Below are 27249 nucleotides of genomic sequence, written 5' to 3'. Positions count from 1 at the left end.
AGGATGTCAAGTTTATATAGGGCTGATATTCGCTTGTATTTATATTATTGATTAATAATCTTTTTTTTTTTTACTGATTTATCAACGATAATTTAATATGTAAAAGGTCAAATAAGTTGTGTAGGTGTTGCTTCGGGACTGATACAACTTATTATTTTTTTGTAATAATTAAAAACTGAGCACATACTGTAGGCCTACTCACTTTGAGAAGCTGTTCATACCATTTAGCATTAAACCCTATTAAAAACGTGTTTTATAAATTATTTTAAAAGTTTTGAAATTAATAAATGTATTAACTTATTGTCCAAGATACACTGCAAAAAATAAAGGGCAATTACATCTCAATTAACAATTAAAGGACTATATTGTAATGTTAGCAAAAATACTCCCTTTCGTTTTAACAGTGAAGATTGGTCAGTGTAGTAAATATGAAACTTCCACTAGCAGTAAGCTAGCCGAGCTTAGCATGCATTCTTAACAACCTTTAGCAAGGAAGATTCTGCTACTGGGCAAGAAATATCCAGCACATAAAACCCTGTTGTTTGCACAATTCAGATTCAAACAACTTGATATTGTAACCTGTGATGCCCCTGTGGGATCGTCAGTGGAGAGGGTGTGGCTGTGCTGTCTGTGCTGCGTTGGCTGCACTGATTGCAGTGATTCAGGGCACCTGGGTCGGGTGCTCTGCAGCTACTTAAAGCCTCTCTGCTCCTCTCTGCTTTCTGTTACAGGCACCCGGTTCGGTTGAGTATGTCATTAGTTATTTCTATGAGGGGCCGTACAGGCCGTAATTCATACTGGTCCTCTCACGCACATACATTCTCCTTTTACATACATATATTTTCACTCTTACACACATATATTCTCCTTTTACATACATACATTTTCACTCTTACACACGTACATTCTCCTTTTAGTGGCGAGCCGTCAGGGCCCTCTAGGCCCTCTGTGAGGGCCTAAGATATTCCAAAAAATAATATTTAAAAACATTAAAAAAATATATATTTTTTTAAAATATATATTTTTTTAATATTATTTTTGTTATATTTTTCATTAGTTTTACCGAAAAAAAACTTGATTTAATAAAATAACATTTCCAAAGAAATAAATCCTTCGAATCTGCCTGTTCAGTCTCTGTTTGAATGTCAGTTACTATAGCGGGCCTCTCTGCGATTCACAGAGGGCCCGCTATAGTAACTGAACGAGAGAGTAATGTCAAATGACAGTACAATTGACCAATCATATCTTCCCTCTAAATGGGTGGGTTTTATTATCGCGGACTTTATGACGAGTTCCGCCCGCTGTGAAACTTTTCTTGTTTCCATAGCAACAACAACTTCCTGTCAACAGCGTGAACTCGCCTTCAAAATAAAAGCATGCCAAATTACACTTAAGACATACAACTGCAATGAAAGTAACAAACACAATGCAATATCATTTTCAATGTCAAAGAACACAAATTGGGTTCACAGGTGTTGTTTTGTGTGGTAGAGGGTCGCTGTCATTGATGCGTTTTGCACCCTGGGCCGTTGTTTTGACGTAATAACGTAATAACGTCTTTTTTTCGAAGGAAGGGGTGGGGGTCAGAGGGCCTAGGTATAAAGCTCACGGCTCGCCACTGCCTTTTACATACATATATTTTCACTCTTACACACATATATTCTCCTTTTACATACATACATTTTCACTCTTACACACGTACATTCTCCTTTTACATACATATATTTTCACTCTTACATACATACATTCTCCTTTTACATACATACATTTTCACTCTTACATACATACATTCTCCTTTTACATACATACATTTTCACTCTTACATACATACATTCTCCTTTTACATACATACATTTTCACTCTTACACACATATATATTTACACTCACACATTCATACATTCTGCTCTCATATTATCATATTTCAATGCACACATTCATACATTGTCACTCACACATTTATACGTTTTTCACTCACACATTTTTACATTTTGTTCTCATATTCATATATTTTAATGCTCATATTTATACATTTTGCTCTCATGCACATTCATTCAATGTTTACATTTAATATTATAAATAATATATGCATGTATGAAGACAATATATGTATGCAAGAGAAGAATACATGTATGTGTGAGAGAAAGTATAGTGGAAACGGAAGGAGTATGGTTGAAACGGAAGGCAGGTCATTATCGCGCTGTGATTGGCTCAGAAGGTCGAGCGGGGCGGGCTCATGTTCAGAACTTCTGATTCAAATCAACATGATGGAGGGAGATTAATCCGTGTATCTACGGACCATTTGTTTTTCTTTATTAAACAAGTAAACGGAAGAGTGTCTGTGAGGCGTTTTTGCTTTTTGTTTTTTACCTTACTAAATGGTCTAATGGTCATTGTAGCGAGGGGGGAGGGGGAGGGGGGGGGGGGGGGGGGGGCCGCGAAACTCGCGGAAGTGATTTCAAAACAAAAGCACTCGTTTGCTTGGAACGTTGATAATATTATAAACGAGGGGAAACAGGGTGAATTTAGCGATCACAACGAAAACGGCCAAGACACACATTGAGCCCAGAAAATGAATGTTATTAAGGGCTGTAAATATAATAAGTCTATGTCTAAAATGGACAACATTGTTAGGAGATTTAAACTATACAGCGATTCTGCACTGCGGTCACTCAGCCGTCTCTCCACGTTGTTTTTTCAAATCAGCTGCTCTTCATTTTTTTTTTACAAATATTTTTTACCACAAGTTCTTAATAAAACTGACACTGTTGGACTCGGTATTAGTTTGCCTGCTACTAACAATACATTGAAGTACTTTTACTGTGTATTTTTTTAGAAATACCCTGTCAAAGTCCCCTCCTAAGAACAAAAGCAAGCCACTTCTGCTAAGTTTGATGAGGGAATTATTTTTTGTTGTCATTAGTTCTTCGTGAGATTGATCCTGTTGGACTCAGTACTAGTGAAACCCCCACAAGTACTATGAAGTACTTTTACTGTGTAGTTACTTTATAAACTCTGAATCTTGTGGTGCTTGAAGAAATACAGACTGGTTAAGCCGGCCAGGTTATATATATGCCCTTTTTTGCAATATTTATTAAAATGTCACTAGTTATTTAAACAAACCACTATCTGAGGATAATACAAGCAACCATAAAACGCCCTTTATCTCGAGAGCCATTGAAGCCCATGAAGAATTTATCCTTCCACAAATCTTTTCATCTGCTGTATTAATAAAGTTGCCACGTGTTTTCAAATTCAAGTTAAGGCACTATCTGTGCAGAACATGAACCTTTTAACTGCCAGACCAAGAAAAAAGCTATGGAACAATTATTTGTTTGCATTTTTTTATCAAATGGGCCACAACTAACCACAAACACATTTCTTTTTTTTTGACTGACCACACAGTTTTGTTTTTTTGAGCCAGACTACCAACTGGTCGAGCTGGCCTTCTATGGTAAAAGTGCATTTTCAACAATCATCATACAGTACAGTATTTGTATGCATCAAACTCAAATAAAATTAGCAATATATAGATATATTCATAAAAGAAAATAAATTATAATTGTAAAAAAAGGAAAAAAGTAATGTTAAGTGTTTTTCATAATAAAAAAAAGACTTGCTCATCTAGATGCTGAATTGGCCTAACAAGAAACCACTGGCCTAACAGCAAATGTCTATATCCTGTGTTGGCCTAACTTGCTCATCTGTGTGCAACTTCGGGCTGAATGCCATGCATGAAAGCTGCTTTATGAATTATTATCACTCTTTCACTCTGAGAATCATAAGGCAGTACTAGATGTAGTAATATTACCACAAATCTAGCCATTTATTTACCATATTTTATTGAAAAACATCTCTGAAACTCTGAAAAAGTCATATTGCTAGTTTACCATAAAAGGCCAATTCGACCGGTTGGTTGAGCATATTTTCAAAAAAATAATTACACCCTTGTTAAAACTTTTTTTGTGCATCAAGTTATCTATTATGTTCACTCAGTGCTCTGACACTAAAATATGTCAAAAATGACATGGTTACCTTACAAAAGTTGACCAAAAAGAGTGATTTCGTCAGCAGTGATTTTTAGCATGCCAACTTTCTCAGTTGAAGCCATAGACTGTATATATAAATACAAGTTGAAGCTAGCTGAAGGGCTTTCTATTCGAACCACAGTGACATCTAGAAGTTGTTTTGTGCATAACATGTCAACCAAATTGTAGAGCTGGCTGAATCAGATGGAGTAAAACTTTTTTTATAAGATATCAAGACACAAAAAGAGCTCTACCAAATGGTGGCGCTGGCTGTTAAAGGGTTACAAATATTCTTAATTTGCAGTATTTTATTTTAAAAGTGTTCAGAAAGACTGCATCAATGATATGCTATATATATAGATATATATATATATATAATATGAATATTTGTATTAACTTCAACCAAAGTCAATTTAAATAGTGGGCAAAAATGGGTTAATTGCCATGGATGTGGTGTTTGATATAGTTTACGTTCAATTTCAACTATTTTAGGCAGAAAAACGTCTATTGACTACACGCTTTTTAATAATTTACTATTTAGAAAGGTTTTTGTGAGAAATCATTTCAAAAGTAAACTTTTTTTTCCTTTTGTATTTAAATTTGAAATGTTTGCACCAAACATTATTAATTTATACATTTTTATCAATTGTTTAAAATTATGAATCCATTTATTTTATTGTATTTCCTTGAGGCTGGGGAAGATATCCAGCATGTAGTTCAACATGCAAATGTTCTAATCAGGGTTCATACACTTTTTCACCAATGCTTCTCCATGACTTCTCCATGACCTATACCTAATTTTCCATGACCAAAAACATTACTCTGTCTCAGCGGTACCACTGAAAATGGTTTATTTGAACATGGAACAGGAAAATAGGGTCTGAAACATGTTGTCACTTTCTAAAACAAATCCAATAGTAGGCTTACTAGCTTCTACAGGCTAAAGCAACTAAAATCTCTCACCAGCAAAATACCTCGTCAGTTAAATGCCATTTTACGTTTCATTACTATATGATACAGTAATTATTATCATTATAGTATTACTATTTTGGCGATTAGATAAAATATAAATTATATTTGATGCAATTTTAGTCACATTTCCATGACTTTTCCAAAACTTTGGGGAAAATATTGTTTTCCATAACTTTTCCAGGGCCTGGAATTAGCATTTTGAATTTCCATGACTTTTCCAGGTTTTTAATGACCATAAGAACCCTGTCTAATACAAGTAAGTATAAGTATAATGGAAAAGTAAATAAAAAAAGTTTCATAGGAGGATGTGGAATTATTTTCTCTCACCGTACACAATCAAACAATCTATAATTTAGCTCTGGCCTTCACTCACAAAAAAACATTTAGTTGAATTGGACACATTTTTCGAAGCTCTGACATGCAATGACTGGGACTGGTGGAAGAATCTGCGAGGAATTAACTAGGAGCAGAGAAATAATCATATTTTAAAAGACAGCAGCCAACAAGAGTCACAAGGGTGTGTCACTTTGCTGAAGGATAGACCAGCTGTCCAGGCCAGACTCTAAAGACTTTGCATGGTGTAAAATGCTGCTGCTGCAGTACTAGTGCTGATATCATGTCTACCATCCTCTTAAAATACTCTGTCCAACAATATAAGTCTCATGAAGAAAGGTGTTTTAACGCTTATTCAAAAATAGTAGAGAAACATGCATTCTAGTACTCAGGAGGGGACTTTGACAGAGGATTACTAAAAAAAGAGTAGGCCTACTTCATTTTATTGTTGGTAGCAGTCAAAATAATACCGAGTCCAACAGTGTCAGTTTTATTAAGAACTTGCGGTACAAAATATTTGTAAAAAAAAAATGAAGAGCAGCATTTACATTACAGTCCTTAATAACATTCATTTTCTGGGCTCAATGTGTGTCTTGGCCGTTTTCGTTGTGGCTAAATTCACCTTGTTTCCCCTTGTTTATAATATTATCAACGTTCCAAGCAAACGAGTGCTTTTGTTTTGAAATCACTTCCGCGAGTTTCGCGGCCCCCCCTCCCCCTCCCCCTCCCCCCTCGCTACAATGACCATTAGACCATTTAGTAAGGTAAAAAACAAAAAGCAAAAACGCCTCGCAGACACTCTTCCGTTTACTTGTTTAATAAAGAAAAACAAATGGTCCGTAGATACACGGATTAATCTCCCTCCATCATGTTGATTTGAATCAGAAGTTCTGAACATGAGCCCGCCCCGCTCGACCTTCTGAGCCAATCACAGCGCGATAATGACCTGCCTTCCGTTTCAACCATAGTCCTTCCGTTTCCACTATACTTTCTCTCACACATACATGTATTCTTCTCTTGCATACATATATTGTCTTCATACATACATACATTCTTCTCTTGCATACATATATTGTCTTCATACATGCATATATTATTTATAATATTAAATGTAAACATTGAATGAATGTGCATGAGAGCAAAATGTATAAATATGAGCATTAAAATATATGAATATGAGAACAAAATGTAAAAATGTGTGAGTGAAAAACGTATAAATGTGTGAGTGACAATGTATGAATATGTGCATTGAAATATGATAATATGAGAGCAGAATGTGTGAGTGTAAATATATACGTGTGTGAGAGTGAAAATGTATGTATGTAAAAGGAGAATGTATGTATGTAAGAGTGAAAATGTATGTATGTAAAAGGAGAATGTATGTATGTAAGAGTGAAAATGTATGTATGTAAAAGGAGAATATATGTGTGTAAGAGTGAAAATGTATGTATGTAAAAGGAGAATATATGTGTGTAAGAGTGAAAATATATGTATGTAAAAGGAGAATGTATGTGCGTGAGAGGACCAGTATGAATTACGGCCTGTACGGCCCCTCATATATTTCAGTTGTTTTACTTTGTGCACCTCAACACCCTCACCCATACATTTTCATGCAATCCTCACCATGCAGTTACATTACTGATACCACTGACGTTCACAGCTCATGTTCTTCTTGTGTTACACTTGATTAATTTGGCTAACTTGATTCACTTGCTTTAAATAAACATATTTTGTTAACCGTTGTCATGGTGTGTCTCCTTTGTTGTGGCCTTTTGACCCAGGTCATAACAAATGGGGGCTCGTCCGACGGGTTAGTTGGTTAAAAGTTTGTGTCGTGCAGCTAATTAGTTGATGTGGTCCAGCTGTGTGCTGGCTTGGCACTGCTATATGGGGGACACATCATGTCTTTTGTGTTTCAGGAAGCTTTAGTGTTTGACATGGCATCAGGTTTTGTGTGCCAATCAGAAGGTAAGATGTTGCTGTTTGTTACGCTTTTGTAAAGAGATTTCCCCGCTAGGCTTAAGTGGCGTTTCCCCTTGGGTTGCGTCTGTTTGTTTTTTTCATAGTGTTGTGGCGACGTGGTTAGTGTCAGCTGTTTTCGGACAGCTGTCTCGGGGGCACGTCCGCGTGATTTTGTGGTGTTGCCTGCGTGCAGGTCGCTCCATAACTCTGCCGGGTTCCAGTGCGTAATTACCCGCCGCAAGCCACATGAAGACTAGGTGAGATTAGTAAGATTTTGGTTAGGCAGTGAGGGGGAAATTCTCTGTTGGGTTTGTCTTTTGCCCATAGGTGTTGGCAGGTTAATACTTTGCTTTCTGATTAGGGATAGGTAATATATTATGGCTTCTTTGTCGGCGTTTGTGGATGCGCCCTCAGTGTCTTTCTTAGAAGATTGCCAGAAGGCGCAGTTGGTCGAAATAGCAGAGCATTATAAAATTGCTGTTGTAGGGAGCAAGCGGAAACATGAGATTAAGGCTGTCATCGTGTCATCTTTGTTTGAGCAGGGGGTGTTGCAGAAGAGTGAGTCTGGTGCGGCAGGGGTCGTGCCGGTAGTGGTTCAGACAGCTGGTTTGACGTTCGAGCAGCAAAAGGAGCTTTTGGCCATGCAGTTTGATCAGGAGAGGTTGCGGATGGAGCAGGAGAGGTTGCGGATGGAGCAGGAGAGGTTGGAGTTGGAGTTGAGGTTGGAGCAGGAGAGGTTGGAGTTGAGGGGTCAGCAGCAGGAGGTAGAGAAGCGTTTAGAGATGGAGAAGGTGCTGGAGGTGGAAAAGATGAAATGTGAGGTGGAACATGCTAGATTACGGCTGATTGGAGAGGGCAAGCTTTCTCCGGTGGAGAATGGTTCTGATAGGTCGGCATCAGGTAGTGGCGATATTATTTCTTACTTGCGGTTAGTGCCAAAGTTTAATGAGCGTGACCCTGACATTTTTTTTACTCTATTTGAACGCATAGCAGAGGCAAGAAACTAGTCAGGTTCGGACAGAGTGCTGTTACTTCAGTGTGTACTCACTGGGCGAGCACAGGAGGCCTATTCAGCTGTTTGTGGCGAAAATGCTTTGGACTATGCTAGAGTAAAATCAGCAGTGTTAAAATCATACGAACTGGTTCCTGAAGCGTATCGTCAAAAGTTCAGAAGTTGGGTCAAGGGGGATAAGCAGACACATGTGGAGTTTACCCGTGAGTTGACTTCTCATTTTCAGCGGTGGTGCGCGGCAGCAAAGGTTGTCAGTTTTGACGGTCTTTGTGAACTGATTATATTGGAACAGTTTAAAGATGTTATCCCTCAGCGTGTGGCCACTTATGTAAATGAGCAGAAACCTTCCACCGCGCTTAGAGCTGCCGAATTAGCGGATGACTTTGTGTTGACGCATAAGGGTAGCTTTATAGAGAAGTGTTCTAGGGGTGATGGGAGACGTGGAGAGGATGGTGGCTATGCCCGTGGTGGAGCAAAGGTTTCACCAGGCCTCTCCCGTAGATTGGCAGGTACGGGGCGACCCGAGGGGGCCAAAGTGGGCCAATGTCATTATTGCAGAGAAGAGGGTCATTGGAAGGAGCAGTGTCCGTTGCTGGAACCTGAGGGGAAGCCTCGTTTTTCATCACATGCTCCAGCCATGTGTTCTGCCGTTTTGGATAAGAAACCGTTGGGTGTAGGTTCGGGCATGGTGCCTGACACAAATCTAAGTACCAAGGGACTCCAAAATGTCCAGTTTCCCAGGCCTGTTGCCCTTGCAGCTTCTGCCCACAAGGTTGCTAGGGATGATGCTATAGCTGCGGTTAAACTCCATACTACCCCGCAACCAGTTGTTGCTGCGGTTTCTAACTTCAGGCCAGCCCTGCAAGAGGTGAAGCCTCGCCCCTCCCAGTTGGCAGATGAAATTGATCCAGGGTATGCCCCTTTCATACGTGAGGGTTATGTGTCTTTGCAAGGAAGTGACAAGAAATTCCTTGTTAAGATACTGAGAGACACAGGTGCTTTGAATTCTTACATAAGTGAGGGTGTTCTTCCATTTTCCTCGGAAACTGACACTGGAAGTTGTGTATTGTCTAGGGCAGGGGTATTCAACTAAAATTCAACGAGGTCCAGTTAGAGAAAATCTCCCCATGCAAAGGTCCGGAACATCAAAATATCTAACTTGCTTTATGAATTAGTGTGATATATATGTAACTATAAATTAGTTATTTCAGTTGTTTTAATTTGTGCGTTAACACCCTCACCCATACATCTTCATGCAATCCTCACCATGCAGTTACATTACTGATACCACTGACGTTCACACCTCATGTTCTTCTTGTGTTACACTTGATTCATTTGGCTAACTTGATTCACTTGCTTTAAATAAACATATTGTTAACCGTTGACATGGTGCGTCTCCTCTTTGTTGTGGCCTTTTGAGCCAGGTCATAACATAACCTTTAAAGCACGGTTAGCTGTTCCCAGTCTTTATGCAAAGCTAGGCTAACCAGCTGTTAGCTTTAGCTTGACATTGACACGAAAGTGGTATCAGTCTTTTCACATCTTACTCTCTACAATAAATCATATTATCGCATTATCATGTGCCAATCATATCTAAATCTCATCAAGACTATTATTGGGTTTGAACTCAATTCACAAATAATATGTGAATAAAAAGACAGATGCAAATGTGCTTGGAGGTTGCTGGTGGAGTGTGACACGAGGCATGCTAGCCACTTCGACATGTCAGGATGGATTAGGCATGATCATGGTGGTCAGATGTGCAGCACGCCTCTTATCTGAGAGACCTAATGACTGACTGCTGTGCCCTGCATTAGCATCTACTGCCATCCTGTTGAATACGCTTTGAGAAAAAGCACAGTGTTATATAAGCCTTTGACGTCTTTCACAAGCTTCTGGTCGGCGCCTTCATTTCTCAATAGTAGCAATTGTGTTATATGTCTTCAACAACTGAAAATGGACTTTTATCAAAACCATGAAAAGTTGGGACAATACCACACGGGGAAATGGACTGTGACTAGTGGGAATGGTCAACAAAGGCTTTTGTGTTCTCAGCCTTGAAGAAAACATTTTTAATGATGTGTTTCATTCACAAGGGGGTAGCGTTTTGAGGGTCAGATTATTTAATGTGACCACAATGCACTATTAAAGAGAATATAATATGATTGGTTTGGCTGTGGAACCCACAATCCCTCTCCGAACAATCAGCAGGGAAATGACAGTAACCACAATGGGATAAAGTAGATGTTGGGGTCTGCTGGAAAATACTGCCCTTAAGAAACCATAAATACACAAATACACTCGAGCAGGATCTGCTTCGCCTTTCAATCCTCAGGAAAGCCACAGGGAGGACAAAGGAAAGAGGAAAGCATTTTAAAAATCAACTTACATTACACATTGAACTGCTTGAACACTGCTCCGACAAAAAAAAAATGTAAAAGGCGAAACAGCCTCCTATCTTTTTTTTTTATTAAGCATGAAGGTCGTTCTGGAAGAGTGCACATCATCAATCACATTCAGAACAAATCACCAATCACTTTCAATCAAGACAACAAGGCAGTCTTCACTCGCACACTCTCACACTTTGATTTATGTTTCTGTGGCTGGCTTCACTGTTGACTCTCACAGTTCCTGCTACACTTTATATTTTGTGTCGATTTATTTCTACCTCCATCAATCCAGAATTGTTCCAGGTCCTCCTCCTACATCTTATCGGCACCCTTTTCATTGGGTGTTATATTTCATGCACTTTAACCCCACGGGGGATTAATGGCACTCCCCATTAAAACTCCTGTCCCAACTGGAATTCATTGCGTTACCCCCTCAATAACTGAGCCTATTCTGACAAATGAAACCATTTTGCGCTGTTAAATGGCATCGACATTCTTTGAACTCTGAGAAATGATTTGCAGGGAGTGGAAAATCAAACAATTGGATAGCCAATCAAGGCTAATGAAGTGGGACCCTGCCATCACGGGAGGCCGTCAAAATCTCTCCTATCCTACATGATTAGCTTTCTATAGTGTTGCTCAGCAATACATTCTGGTCAATATACTCAAACCATGATGGGCAGGCCAGTGGATTTTTATCTGTTATCAATACAAAAATCAAACAGCAATACTGTAACCCCCCTTTCTTAAATCTAGTATTGCATGACAAAATCACTATGTGGTTAAAGGAGGAAAAACGATGGACACAATTGAGTGATTGAGTGATTAAAGTCAAAGTCAAAGTCAGCTTTATTGTCAAAAATTCTACATGTGTTATACATCCAGAAATATCAAAATATCGTTTCCCGCAGTCCTACAGTGTGACATGTATACATAAAACAAAACAAAAAGGGCCTATAAACAGGGTATACATTATACAAAGATGCCCTCGCAGCAAAAAGTGCTCTGCGGCAAAAATAAATCCTGCAATAGGATTAAGAATTGTGATATTTCCTTTTTGCTTTCTTATCTTGAACCATGCTGTGTGGCTGCAGTCAGTCCACTGTTTTGATGCAGACGGTAATATCCAAACAATAATGTCATATTGTCTGTCATGACACTTGTTACAGACGTTCATGGGCCCTTGCTGATGAATACTTCTGACTTTTGTGGTCCTTTTACTTCTATTATATATTTTGTTCAGTTTAATTCACTAAACTAAGCTTTATTATCCACGGAGGGCAATTCTGGTGCAGCAGGCACATGAGTGAAACATATTGCACAATGTTAACATGCTAAACTTCAATGTTGAACATTGTGACCCTGCATAATAACCATGTTATCATTGTCATTGTTACCACTTTACATAAGCATATTGTTTCTCTACTCACCAGGAGCCTTCTGCGTTGACTTGTTGTTCTCCTCACACTTCTGTTTGGCTCTGAACAAAAGGCCTATCTGCTCGTCTCTCGTAAGCACATCATCTGCGTAAGCCTGGAAAATTAGAAAATGACATTGAGTTAATAAAGGGAACATTTGAGTTTAAATGGCAGTGAGGTGCAAGACTCATGTAAACCCTGAGGTCTACCATGGAACAACATCATTAAGCAATATTGCAATTTTTGACACATCCAAAGAGGCTTTGACATTAAGACTCAACAACTGGGGATGCCTGATGGATCTGAAACAATGGATCTTTTCTCTTATAGAATATAAGCAAGTAGGACAATGTGATTGAATCAACAGGGAAACTTTGTTACCAAATTGAAAGTGCTCATTATGATCAGTTGGCCATCGGCTCAAATTGTGCTACCTCATTTGGCAATAGATATTCACTTAAAGGTGGGGTAGGTAATTTTGGAGAAACCAGCTCGAGTGCGCTAGAATTTGAAAATACACAGCCGGAAGAAATCTGCTACTTCCTTACAGAGCCCCTCCTCCAACACACACGAACGCGCACATGACCAATGAGGGCACGAGATTAGTTTGTGCACAGATGAAAGGCTGACAGGCAGGTAGACCATCCAGTTATTTTAGCCGGGCCGGCTAAAATGATTGGTCGTGCTTTTTACAGTACTACGGCTTCCACAGATGACATTTTTTTATGGATTTGTTGTCAAAGCACTTAAGATATTCATTGCTATCGGGATGTTAAGAGCATTCCATGGAATATAACAAAAAGTGTATCTCGAGCCGGTTTCTCAAACTTACCTACCCCACCTTTAACAGACAACATATTTGAGATTGTTACTTTTTATTCGACTTCTCTTAACCTTACTGACTGTAACTCAATGCTAGATTGACAACTTTTGATATCTCCAGACATGATTTTCTCTTCACAGCTGCTTCAAAACCCTCCAGCCACGGATTTCCTCATCTTTGGTCACAGTGCTGCAGGCAACACGCTCTGAATCTGGTTTCATTCTGTGAAATATTCTTGAAAATGTACACTGCTGACATTTTCTTTTTTTGGAATATGAGGGAAAGCAACAGGGTAGCCTGGATGAAAGACAGCCTGGTCTATCTAGAAGGTCAGATTAAATTGTATTTAACGTAACAATCCACCCATCAGTGTTAAAGCACTACATTTATTCCTGACATGAAGCAAAAAAGGACGTTTTTTTCCCCCCCTTATATAAACAGTTTCCATTTCACTTGTTGTTTATACTTCCCAGTTTGTATTCCTGTGGTTGTAACAACTGTGTGGTCATTAATCGAACTCGACAAATGTATAACACGAACAAACACACTATTATTTTCCTAAAATGTTCTCACACCCTATACGTCTCAGCTTTTGAACATTGTGTTAGAGTGTCGTGGAACCTCAGGTGTGGTTTTTCCAGTCATGAAAATATTTTCCATACTAATATGTCACATCGCCTGGCTCTCTGTTTGTCTGAGGATCACTCTTGGGCATGACGAATGTGATTGTATTGAAAACGAACACATTCATTATTTTAGTGTGACAAGAAAAGAGGAAATAAAAACATAGAAATTCAAGCCTAGTTCTGAAACTAAAGCATGGATCAGCGCACAAATCAAAAATCAAAAACTCCTAGTCTTATTTTTTTGGTTCAGTGATGCAGAGCAAACAGTAAATGAAAGACAGACGTTTGCTCACAGCAAACCTGGCTGCTGCTATGTAGAAATCTAATTCTGCTCACAGGTTTTACAACGAGACAGGAATATATGTTGACAAGAAGCAATTTAGTCCCAACATCCGAAGAAAAAAAAAAGAGACAGACAGAGTGAAGTGGTTACGTCCATACACAGATACAAATAACTTTACTTAATATGTTCTTAGAATATAATTATCATATTCAGGCTTTCTGTAACTATAATTTGGTGCGGATGATTTGTCCATTTCTCCTTTGTTAATTTGAATCTGTCCAACATGATTATTTCGTTAGATATGCGCATATGAGATGTTTCTATCTGTGTTTGGTCAATTTAACAGCACATCATTGTCAGTACAGACATTAACTGTGTGCTCCTTCTCTCAATACAAAATGTGCTTTTATCTAAATTCTCTAAAATATAAAAAATGAAGTACTCAATTGCTATAGAAATACCCTTGTTGGAGCTATTTCATAACATATTATGTTTTTTAGGATTATTATTACAGTGTAGCGTTTGATTTGAAGCTGGTCAAGTTGGAAAAGTACATTTGCATTTAAAGTACAGAACTTGATTTAATACTGGTAATATTTAGTTAAGTTAACGCATAATTGTTGTTGCACTGCTGAAATGCTCATACAGTTATTGTAGTGATGTACTTTACACCAAGCAGGATGTATAGTTATATAGTACAAATGACCTGAACACCATCTCTTTTGCAGCAAAGCAAAGTTTTTTCAGACTTGTTAAGACCTCTAGAGCCTGTTCAAAGTCTAGAGTAAGCTAGAGAAAAAGTAATTTGGGAACAAAGACGTGTATACATTGTCTCTGATGCAAGCGCGTCATTTCGTAAGCTTAAAATGATACTGTAAATACCAAGCTGTCGTGGATTTGCTGCACACAAAACCATAATACCTCAATCCATCAATATTTTCACTACTCTCAGTCCTGAAATAAGGATGTCCAGTCTGAAGGCTGAATAAGGTTACAGAATGAAGACGTTTATGGCTTTGCACAGTAAACAACCACAGATGGAACAACATTTGACCGCAGGCGAAAAAGGATAGATACTACCTGTTTACTGTACTAACTAAGCCAATATAGAATATTCCACTGAACGCTGCTGAGGCGGTCACACTATTTTCATCTGAATAACCGGCTGGTGTTACTTAAGGTGAAAAGCTGAACCAACAGGAAACCAGAAACAGTAAATCTGGATGGTAACTGCTCTGAAAGGACAAGTGTCATTATCGTCAAAGCATATAAAGAACAGTATGAGTAGTTTGGCAGTTTTGTAATTGTGCATTTTCACAGCTTGAATTTAAAATACCAAGCTCTTATTATATAGTATGTTATAGATCAGTAATTTATATTATATGTTGAATTTTTTCACTTCAGTCAAACACTTCAAAGTGAAGTGATATGTTTATTAAACTTCACATACAATTTCCTTTTTGTACACCAGTCTTTTGCCTTCACAAACCTGTCTAGTAAAGCTGCCGTTCCAACACATTACCAACACATTTCTTAACCTTTCCAGGTCAGTTTGAAGTTGAACCCCTGTAAAACATTAAACTAAAATGAGGCGGGGAGTTTTGCGGTTTATTTTTTCTAACCCTTAAAAAAGAGGGACATTTATGTCTTTATCTGCAGACGCCATCTCACACAGACATAGTAGAGTATCATTTACCATTTTAAGAAGAGAATCCTGTAATAAGTGTGCCCCCTGATTATTTCTGAAAACTAGTCCTCCTCTCCTGGCGAGACTCCAAACCTCCAAAGTAAACATTTACAGGGAGAAACATTGACATTCTTATTTACTGCATTTCACTCAAAACACAGTCATCTTTTTGTCAAATACTTTTTGCATGTGTGCCAAAATGAAAATGTGAAAAATACACGCCATGTGTGTGTTTTCATCACCGGTCGCTAGAATACAAACGCCACTTGAATAAACCACACGTTTCTATTTGTCTTCGCAAACTGCGGCTTGATGACTTAGACTGCAACGCGCTGCAAGGATATAAGACCAATATTGAGAGAACTGTTTTTAGGCTTGTGTGCAAGACAGTGTTGAACCACTATGGCTAAATACTGACACTACAGTATATAGCATGTGATTGAAGGAACATTTACAGTTCTAATTCCAGCATTTGGTTTCTATATTATTTTAGTAACTTACAGTTTTATTTACTTAAAAAGGTTCAGCTTGACTGGTCCCATATATATATTCAGTGTTCATTTGTAGATTTGTGATTATTTATAAGTAAAAAATACATTTATTTTAATGTAAAGATTGAGTCACGTGGATAGACGGCGTGCATACATGGAGTGGAGACACTGGGTTTCCGGTACATTACCAACAGTCTTGATTGTGGACAGCCTTGCGCTTTTTCTTTTTTCAAGAAAGTTGTGGTTGACCAAAGTCATTTCCTGAAATGCCTACAGTGAATAAGAGAGCGAAATGCTGGAACTCGTAAGGTTCGTAAAAATTGAGAGTTTAAATGATCGGTAAAAGCTCCACTGAGTTTAAAGGCGTGTAATTATTTATCAGCCATGGATTGCGAGTCAAACACACCCTAAAGATCATATTAGTAGTATCGCAGACCTACTCTTAATACAAAAAAACTACACTACTGAACAAAACTCTAAGTCTAAAAACAAAAACTCATATCAAACCAGATTTTTTTTAAATCATGACAGCAAAGTCTTGTGTGATCAAAAGTCTGAAGCTTGAAATGGTTGAGACCTTCGGACTGACCGCCGTCCATTTAGAAGATTCAAAAGAAAATGTCTCATTATCGTGGTGGTGTGGATCGTTAAAACCACTCACAGCATATTTCCACGTCTGAACACAGAAACAATGCAGCATCTTGATAATGAAATGCCTGCTTGCTGGCAAATATACTTGCAATAGCTGAATAATTTAAACGATAAAGATACATTAATGAATCTAAGGCCTCTTTTAACTACAACATGAATATTAAAAAATATAATTGTAATGCAACTGACTGATTACTAAAAATGGTGGATTACATTTTTTTTGTATTTTTGATGATCATGACTGTTATTGAAGGCTCCATGAAGCATACATAGTAGTTAGCTATAATGTATGAGAAAAACATGCACGTCATATGTCACAATCAAGGGAATATCCTTGAGACTCTCAATTAAAAACATCAAGATTAGTAAATTATGACAAACATAAAACCATAAACTGAATGATTGCTTTACTCCCAAGCCACTGTGGCCTAATGGTGCCACAGTGAGAACAGTTGTAGGACAAGGAAAATATTACATTTGTCTCTTTGTATTGGAACCATGGGAATAGGAGATAAGTTAATTTGTAAACTGAAAGGGCAGATTGATGGTGGCACTAGAGGACCACGAAAAGCCGAAAAGCTGGCTCTCTCAGTCAGCCACTGGCAGAGAGCCAAGACAACAGTCTGGGTTTTAGACAGCTTCTTCATCTTCATCTCCAGCATTACAAAATAGATGTTTTGGAACCAACAGCAGAAATTGCCTTGAGGTGTGATACAACAGAAAAATCACTGAACACTAATAAAGATAAATTGATGTTCAATTTGTCTCAATACCAACAATGGAGCTTAATCTTTAAGTCTATCGACTGACTGCGCCCTAAATCAATCATACATAACACATCACCACTGCAGGGGAACAGTCAGTGCATTTTTCAAATGTAATTTCATAAAGTCACATAAGTACTGCAGCTGGATGGATAATGGCAGATTTATTTGCAAATGTGATCTTATTTTTACATCATTCTTAAATGTTCTCCCTATTGATGGATGTGTTTACCGACATATGTTATGTGAGATTTGCCGTCTCTGGGAATGTGTATGAGTTTCCTTTTTTCAGGGTCAATTTCAACATATTTATAAAACACCAAAGTGGCATTAACTTTTCAAACTGTGTTTTGATTGTCAACAAAAAACCTCTGATTGCAACTTATTTTTATCTGGAAACACAAACTTATACATTTTCCTTACCGACTCCAACCCCCCCCAATAATGTCTCCCTCTGTGAGCTGATTCCTGAGTGAGGATGAGATTTTTAGGTAAATGTGCATATAAAGTGAGACTTTCCTTTCCAGATCACACTTCATCACATAGATGATAAATAATATACAGATAATATTTACTCTGGTCACTGTAAAGCGCCTCTATTATGGATATACAGTCCAATGTTTGTTTAATGTACTTGTTTTGGTCATTTGCCATTCTTTGCACCATTGGCTAACATTCACTTCCTTGTTGTTGGCATGTATTCAAAATTTGATCTCCAGGGCTGTTGGACTTTCCTGTATGTTTTTCTCCACAAAATAGGGGGGTCTACGAAAATTATATCTCTGCTGAATCTTGTTTTTAATGGCCAGCGCACTATCTGGAAAAAACATGAATATGTTACTTTTGACATATTGCACCGCATGAATGTTTTAGCGGATGAGGTTCCTGGATATTATAAACTCTATGAGTCAGTGCCACTCCTCTTCAACTGTGCAATTTGCATTTGATGATAAAAACCACGAACCACAAGACTGGTTGTCCTTTGGAAATGCTTGCAGACCACATTCTGACTTGAAGCAGCATTTAGTTCCTAATTATACCCTGCTCTGGTCATAAGCCTGAAGAACAGCACTCTTGTCCTTGATGGAAACATTGTGTGTGCTCGAAAAGGCAGCATACAGCTGAGATAGCTCTGATAGGGTGGTTCTCCAACATACAAAAAGGACATTTTTTGCATTACATAAGGGATTAAGTACACATGAGCAATAAAGCAATGCAAATATAGCATTTCAATTTTCATTAAAATCTTAAAGACTACTGCTTATGCAACCATCAAATGCACCGGACAACTCATAATATCTTAATGGATTTTTCAAATTGTCAACTAATAATACTTGTGGCAGACTGCAAGCAGGACAAAGGGTTATAATATATGTAAATGCAGTCATCTTTTTTTATATAGATTATAACGATCATAGGTTAAAAATATATTTCCTAATGGAATTATAATCCTTAGAGCTTTTTTTTCTCATATATAACAGACGGTGTTCTCTACACACGCTGTAGTATTAATGGCAAATTATACCAAATCAGTCACTGCTTGGCAACCTCAGGAATAATCCTCTAAATCACAGCCGCTAAAGATAAAACATGAGAGGATGTCATGTTGGCATGAAAACAGCATAATTTATTCATGGTAAACATTGACTCAAACAACAAAAAACACATTCAATATGAATTATTTACAAAATATTTGGAAATTGCCTTTACCTACAGTTCTTGTGAAAATGAAAATAGGTGAGTTCACAAAAAGTAGGTCTACTCTATGTGATATTTATAAGGATTGACAGCAGGTACTTTCTAATGGACTCATCTATTTTTAAATGACACTTTCACCAAAATACACTCTGATAAAAGAAAACACTGCATGAGCCATAAAACGACTGCAAGTCTCTCAGTGGTCTTTTTCTTTTTTACACAAAAGGTTTCATAAATGAATGATGACAGTGAGGCCAGGTGGACTTAAAGGTTCAGGTGGTGTATCCAATGCGTCAAAAAAAAATTCAGTTCATTCCCATTAGCGTCTTTGTGGCAGCCACACATTTGTCTTTGCCTTCAAGTAGCAGCAATTAATTTGCATAACCTTGTTCCAGTTTTGGAGCCCACAACCTCACTGTCATCATTATAATGAATTGCTCAAAGCCAATCTTTCAATTCATATACCATTTTGTTTAACAAGACAAAGCCAAAGTGTCATTACAGAGAAGTACTTTAACAAGTCCAAATGGATGTGAGTATCGGCCACCATCAGTATTCTCGGCACGCAGATCAAACTGCTGCTCGCTCTCGCTGCTCATGAAAACCCAATAGAGACTAAAACAGAAACAACATAATCAATGATGATATTTCCGAACAATATAATCTAGTGCAGGGGGTCATGGATGCCGTCTGTTTGCATCATCATACACTCCAAGTAATGCTCTATTTACTAAAAGTGGTGCTGGAGTTTTGACCTCCTTTTCCCTTCTCCATGCAGCTTTGAAGAAGTTATGCCAGAAACCCAGACTCTGCGTCTACTGTTTGTCTGTTTTTCAGCAGGATTACAAAACATCTATTGGCCTGATTTACATAAAGCCTGTTGAAGGATGTAGCATGGGCCAACAAAGACCTTTCGTTATGCCTTATCTTTTATGTTTTAGTTTAGTGATTCGAAGATGCTCCCTTGGGCTTGTGTGTTTTTTCACAATTTTGACATAGATTCATCAGTAATGAAAATAATTGTAAGTTGCAGCCCTATAACTACCACAGCCGGTCATTCTGGATGATCTTGTGCTTTTAAGTCACAGCTCAGCGAGACATAATGATCAAAGTAAAGTCAACGAACCAGAAAGCTATGTGGAACTGCCTGTCCAAGAGTCAGCACAAATACGCGGAAAATTGGTGCGCAGTGGGGGCCTGTGTGCCAGTTTGACCGGTATAGGAGTGAACACAATAAAGCACACTTTGAAGCCAGAAGCAAATGCTTGTCCTTGTGACCTTAAGAACCTGATGAAAATAATTTCCGTAGCAAGTATGTTGTGGGCCATTACTAGCAAGAGCCGAGCACAACAGAGCAATCAGTGCTGCAGACGTTTATCATTTGAGTGAAGAAGGATCTGAGTACAAAAAAGGTGACACATGTAGAGGCAATCAGCCCCTTATCACTGTCAACCAAAGGGGCACCATGCAGCCTGCTGCTCGCTAACAACTAGGGCAAGGACAATGGTTTCCCCTAATTGTTGCAGCCTCCCCAATAAAGCCTCTAAATTGTAGACGAATTAGGCCCCTTTTAAGCACCCCAAGGTGTCCCTCATTTCCCACTAATATTCAACCCTTTTGATTTGCTTATTGAAGTGGCTTCTGAGAGTGAACCTTTGCACTTGGTCACCTTGATTGAGGTGCTTTGTAGAGGACTACTTAAACTCATCAAGCAAGGTCAGTCATCTCTCTAATTATTTATTTAACAGAACATAAAATGAATAACACTCCAGTTTAATAACTGACAACCTTATTATTATTATTATTAGTTTATGTATGTATTCATTTTTTAGAACAAAACCATAATGTTGATCAATTCAGTTTAACATATTAATTGTTATCATAGGGTTCATTTTTGTGCTGAACAATAGAAAACCATTATATAACATGACTGTAACAACTATACTATGACCTTCAAAGTGATATTTACTATTTGCGTTGTAGCCTCTTTCCTTAAAGCACTGCTGAGGGCTTAATTTAAATAACACGCAACATCATTTCCAGTGTGACTTCAAGGGGAAAGCCTTCACAAGACATACAGTAAGTCCATTTGAAACACAAGATATTAAGGAAGATTATATAAAAATCACATTGTAGTGTGTTTTCCATAGGGTGTTTGTTATCATTGTATTTGATGCTTGCTCTATGAAAAGATGTTCTTGCACAAATCTGATTACATAAAGCCACTAAATGATGTGCTGAGCCATTAATGGATTAACTCCAAAGATACATCACTGCGTTTAAGGATTTAATACATATCAGAGACACAAATGTTGATGCATCCATTTGAGGATGCTCAGACTGTCTAGTGCACGGAGGGAAATGTAAGCACACATGGACAACACTGTTCACGGTGTGCTCCAACTGAGAAGCCTGCAAGCGGCCTGTCAGCGTGAGCTTTCCACTTTCCACTTACTACAGGGTCACTGGTGCTGAGGTCTTTGAACCATGCTTTTATTTGACTGAAAATGGCTTGAACTGGGTAAAAGGCAGAGTCTGTAGCGAAAGGCAAATAGTTTGCACGGATGAGAAAAGCGCAAGTCGATATCACACATTCAGCTTACTGTTAACACAGCCGTTACTCAGTCAAAGAGAATTAGCTCTGCACATCATACACAAAAGATGAGCACTAACACAAAATCATTGTTGCTTTCACTCTAACCAAGTATATTTAAATCTAAGTAATATACTCTTAATTCATGGGTTAACACTGTGGTGAACTGAAGTGGACCAGATTATTAGCACATAGAAAGAGCATAAAGCACACGATTTCTGAGTATTTTCTCATTTGCATAATTGTTAGCAAGCAATCATTTTCAAATGTTCCCAGGGGAACCAAAAAAGTGCCTCGGCACACAAACTGAAACCAGACGACTGTACCTTGCAGACAGAAATTAGCTTCCTTGGCCCATTATCAAAATTCTTCAAGACATAATTTCAGCAGAATCAAAAATATCCTCTTTTCCATTTGCTACATCTTCTTCCTTATCAAAACCTGGTGCCTTCATTACCCACAATGCAAGTTCAGTGGGTGATGATTTGATTTGGGATTAAGTTGTGTTATGCTAGTAGCGGCTAATGTAGCTTTGAGTTGATAACCTGCAGCCAATATGAGGAGTGGGCTACCGAGTTCTGTTAATCATATGCAAATTCTCTCTAGCTCCACACCACCACATTTGTTTTTGTTTTAAAATTGTGTTTAAAATAGTTGGCTGCCCCAACCATACAGTATTTGACTCAAGTGTCATCAATTCAGCCAATTAACCAGAGTTTGTGCAGCCCCTCTTGAACCACAAAATGCTTTTAGATTTTTTTCTCGCATATGTAGTAGTGCTCTCCAAGACCTGTAACATACTAAGCACTTTTGGTTACCTTTAAGTAGTCATTTTGGACATGGGATAATTAACACAAAACTTGGACATTTTTTAAACTGATGTACTGTAGCAGCCTCCTTTATTACAGTACAGGCTGAATCTATAATTAATCGGCTTTTACAATTCTTTACTGTAGCCTTTATGATACATTGTACATACATTATAAAATCGTTGATAAAAAATAAATATGAACTTATGCAACACAGAAGTATTGTTCTTTCAATAACTGCATTGCCACATCACATCAACAATACACCTTATTGCAGAGTTGAAGCCAGAAATAAGCATGAGAGTGACCTTTTAAGTTTTCATGTACATAAAAAATAATAAAATACGTCAAGGTTACCACACAATACATAACACGTCAAGGTTACCACACAATACATAAAGCTGCAAATCCACTCCTTACATTTCAAACAATGCCTCGAACATAATGCCTCTAAAGAACCGAGTACATAACACCATGCACTGTGTGAATGATAACATAGATACATTACATTTAATCAACCAACATTGCATAGTTTAATAGTTAATTAACCTTTTCACTAATCCACTCATTCATTAATTTCTTACTAGCCACTGGATATATAGGGCTAAAGGGAAAGACACGGGGGCATTTTGGACCATGAGCAATATCTCTAATGATGCAGGAAGAACTTGTGCAAAAGGTATGCAATATCCCTCGAAGTTAATTATCTATCTGACCTTTGATACATTAATGTTAATTAACATTATACTCACTAATGTCAGTCAAAAATATGAATTTAATTCCTGTAGATCAGGGGTGTCCAAACTACAGCCCGGGGGCCAAATGCGGCCCGCGGGCAATTTTGAAACGGCCCTCAGCGAATTCAAAAAGTATAATGAAATATGGCCCACAAATGAAACTTGTGCTTCTCTTATATTGTACTTCTCAAATATATATGCAAACATTACACAGTAGTATTCATGAATTAATAAGCCAAATGTCTCAAATACATTCAGTCAATTCAACTATTTCTAACAAATCTAAGTTGATAAGAAAAAAGCCTAATGACTTATTTACATAACAAGCTTGAAATATACCCTTCCTGTTTCCCTTTATTATAAGCAATCTGAGGCTCCTTTTTCTAAGGGATGAGCTGCCAACAAAATATAAGAAACCCTCTGGAGATTTGTGATGTAGGCTGTTTTTTTTCATAAAGCATATTCAAGTAACAAGCATAATTTACCTACATTTGATTGATTTTGCTGACTTACAACTTAAAGGGGACCTATCATGCAAAATGCACCTTTTGATGTCTTTTATACATAAATATGTGTCACCGGTGTGTCGGGGAACTCACGCAGCGTCAGAAAATAAAACCCTCTCTCTTTTCCTCCGTACCCAAATCTCTAAAAACGGGGGTACAACGGAGCTGATCCAGATTTGCGTCCGATATGACGTAATGTCGGAAATGTGGACCCACGGCACGATCAGAAAGTTGCCATCAGAAACAATGCCCGACTGTTTTGGACGTAATATGGTCGGTGTTTACATTAGCATCGCTAACACTCAGAGCTAACCTGTACTGGAGAGCATGTGTTTGAAGAAGCAGGAAGTAAAAAGGAACTCACCTTGTGGTATAACCGGCAAGAGAGAAAGCCTTTGAGCTCCATACTGTTTCAGAAATAATCCTTGATAATCCATGATATGGCATTTCATCACGGCAGTATTTAGTTTAGACAGTAGCTGCCGGGTCCCTCATGAGCTCAGCCCCCTCCTTTTTCTTTTTTTATCAATCTTTTTTTTAAAGCTTTATACCCAAAATCAGCATTTTTGAAACAGGAAGTGAAATAGAGGGATATGAGGCATGGCTAGAATGGGTGATCTGTTTGGTATTTTGAGCAAAACACTTCATAGACATGTTTTTAATATATTTCTATATATCTGAGACCTATGCTATTGCCTAAAAATAGCATGATAGGTGCACTTTAACTTACTGTATGAGGCAATATACCTCACCTCTAGTGAGGGGCCCAGCCCTTCGTATATTTTTATGTATCTGGCCCTCGGTGGAAAAAGGTTTGGACACCCCTGCTGTAGATCATTACAAGTTTATTTATACAGAATACTTGAACCTCTTTAAGATCTGCAAAAACGTAACTTTGCTTCCACATTCAGGGTTTGCTCTCATTGGCTCACGCGTTAAATGCCAAGCAGCTCGACTTCCCCTGTACAGTGTGAGGATTTCTTACTTATTGCTGGAAAATATGGAGCTGTGAACTACATACTTACAAACCCATAAGCCCCAGAGTTTTGCAATGAAACTAATAAAGGTCCTTTTAAGAAATGCGGCCTCCTCTCAGCCATATGCCATGTGCCAGGGGAGTATTCCTGGCCCAGATTTGAGCTGCTTTCAAATCACGTAAACAACTGGATCAGATGTATGAAATCTTGCACTTAAAATGTTTTTGTTTTTACAGGATAAAAGGATTGGTTAACATTGGAGTTTGATTTGATATTTTTTGTGGCTGTTTTGCCGTATATTCAATAAGAAAATACCATTCCTGCCCCTGATAATGTAAGTAATTGAATTGTGTACAAACTCAATTGGTGTTGCATTTAGGAGGGTAGAACGAGTCTGGCTGCTTCTGTAAACTTGAAACTCAATCCCTTCACCAACAGCGGGGGTTGGGCTGAGCAGAAACGTAGGTCAACGGCAAAGGCATCTACATTTCTGAGAATTTTCACATGTCAACTCAACTGAGGTTCTCGGAGATTCCAAGCATATTGCCCGCAAGGAAGTCTGCACCACAATATTGATACAGCAGGTAAGTGATGAGGAAGAACCACATAAGAAGAAAACTTATCAAAGCACTGGCAATCAATCACCAGCCTCCACCTTTTAGAATTGTTGAGATACAATATACTGCTATTCCAGCCAATTTCTTATTGCAATGCTTGAGTCAAAACAATCTTGATATTGGACGTTATAAAATGTAGATTACCTTATCAAAGCCAGACAGAAGAGAGGCAGTCTATAACTCTGACATATTTGACAAATAGCCAGGTGTTCAACTTGAACGAGATAGCCGTATCCCACTGGGGAATTCAGCCTAAACTTGGGAATTGTCCATCGGCAGGTAAAAACTAATTTAATTCATGGCATGTCCAAAATAAGGGAAAGAAAATGTGTGTGTGAACTATTATGTCAGATGTTGTTTGATAAAACATATTTGGCCTCATTAATTTGCTTCCTCTGTTTCACTGATCTTTGTCAAAGTGCTTTTGAAGATGCGTCACTCACAGGATTATTGAGTACTAGGAAGCTGATTTAAATGCATCATTAAGTCGTCAAGGTTACAAGATATGAAAAGGCATAGAAGAAAGGAAAAAATATGTTGTTGCCAACAACCAAAACTTATAGCGTACACAGTCAAACTATTTATGAATGCTGAAGTTCATAGAGCAGAGACACATCATTAAGGAATCTGTTAGAAGTGAAACTTTTTCAGTGAAGTGTCGAAGTGGCATTGAGTTACACATACTCTTCCATCTTTCAAGGGGAAAGCTAAGGGGGGAAAAAGCAGAGGTCACGGTAAGTCAAGAAAACAAGCCCTTTCCTGAGTCAAACACAGCCATGGTATAACCTTACCATGCTGGTGAAACTGAAGACTCCCCTATTAACACACACGTTATGAGTCTGACTCACAGGCCCACTAAAAACTGAGCTATGTGTCAGTCAATACACAAAAATAAGATACCTGTGCCACAGGATGTATGACTTTCTATTTAAAAAGTTCAAGTAATTAGATTATTCTGCAATTATATCAGGAATCCTCTCAGCTACTGTAAAGCTCTGCAGTGAAAAACACAGCATAATGACATGTGTGTGAAAAGTATTTTCCCAATACAAGTTGCCTCTGTGAGCTCAATCCCAGACTAATCCCAGGGAAAATTCAGACAAACATGTTAACTGACCAGTGACGACAGAAGTGACTCACAATCTACTGCATGTACAGCAGCTGATACAGAGTTTACACCTCCATGCTGCTTAAATCCACATAACGCGCTGTAAAACTAAATTGCAAAACAGGATGTCTCAATTCTGCCAACCACATAATCTCATTTGGAGGGAGAAATTACATTTGAACCAAGGTGGTAGGCTACCATCTGTGCACTAAAATAGCCTCTCTTACACCCTTCAGCGTTTGAAACTCCTGCTGATTTCAATGTATCCACAGCAATTACATGATACTCTCAAAGCAGACGGAGTAAACTTTCTGGTGTGTTTTCGATTATGTGACATTTCACTCGAGCCGTGAGTGCAAGTGTCTGCAGACCGTCGCCGCAGAGCTGCAAGCTGTTGTCCCCTTTCATACCTGCTAATTCACATCAAGCTTGTGGAGATGATCAATATATGTCAATACGGAGAAAAAGCTTTTAATATACTGTAGACAAACGACAGACCCAAGACCAGTGGGATAAATCATTTCATCACAATGAGTTCTTTTAGAGAGCTTAAACATATGCAGCAGCGAACATGAAGAATTGTAAAAACTGTCAGCTTTTTCAAAAGGGCTATAATTTGAAATGTTTGCATGATGTGAAACTGTGTGTTATTTCTTTCAAGCCACTTGTTAAGAACCAATCATAAAATTGTACAATCAGTGGACTGCCACCACCTGATATAACAGTGTGTTATATTGTTTTCTACATTTCTACACAATGTGAAAAG

The 27249-nt window shown here is 38.1% G+C and overlaps 1 protein-coding gene across 1 annotated transcript in view; it reads right to left on the bottom strand.

Annotated features, from left to right (window-relative positions):
• The window catches only part of pth1r (parathyroid hormone 1 receptor), a 46629-nt gene that overhangs the window by 15441 nt on the left and 3939 nt on the right, over positions 1 to 27249 (bottom strand). The window contains exon 2 of the mRNA XM_034137545.1: positions 12126 to 12228. Coding sequence (XP_033993436.1) covers positions 12126 to 12228 — 103 coding nt within the window. The remainder of the gene's footprint in view (positions 1 to 12125; positions 12229 to 27249) is intronic.

The sequence above is a fragment of the Trematomus bernacchii genome, unplaced genomic scaffold (genome assembly GCF_902827165.1).
Source record: "Trematomus bernacchii unplaced genomic scaffold, fTreBer1.1, whole genome shotgun sequence".
In the NCBI taxonomy this organism is placed as follows: Eukaryota; Metazoa; Chordata; class Actinopteri; order Perciformes; family Nototheniidae; genus Trematomus; species Trematomus bernacchii.
The sequence above is the reverse complement of the archived record's forward strand: the minus strand, read 5'-3'. Positions and strand labels throughout refer to the sequence as shown.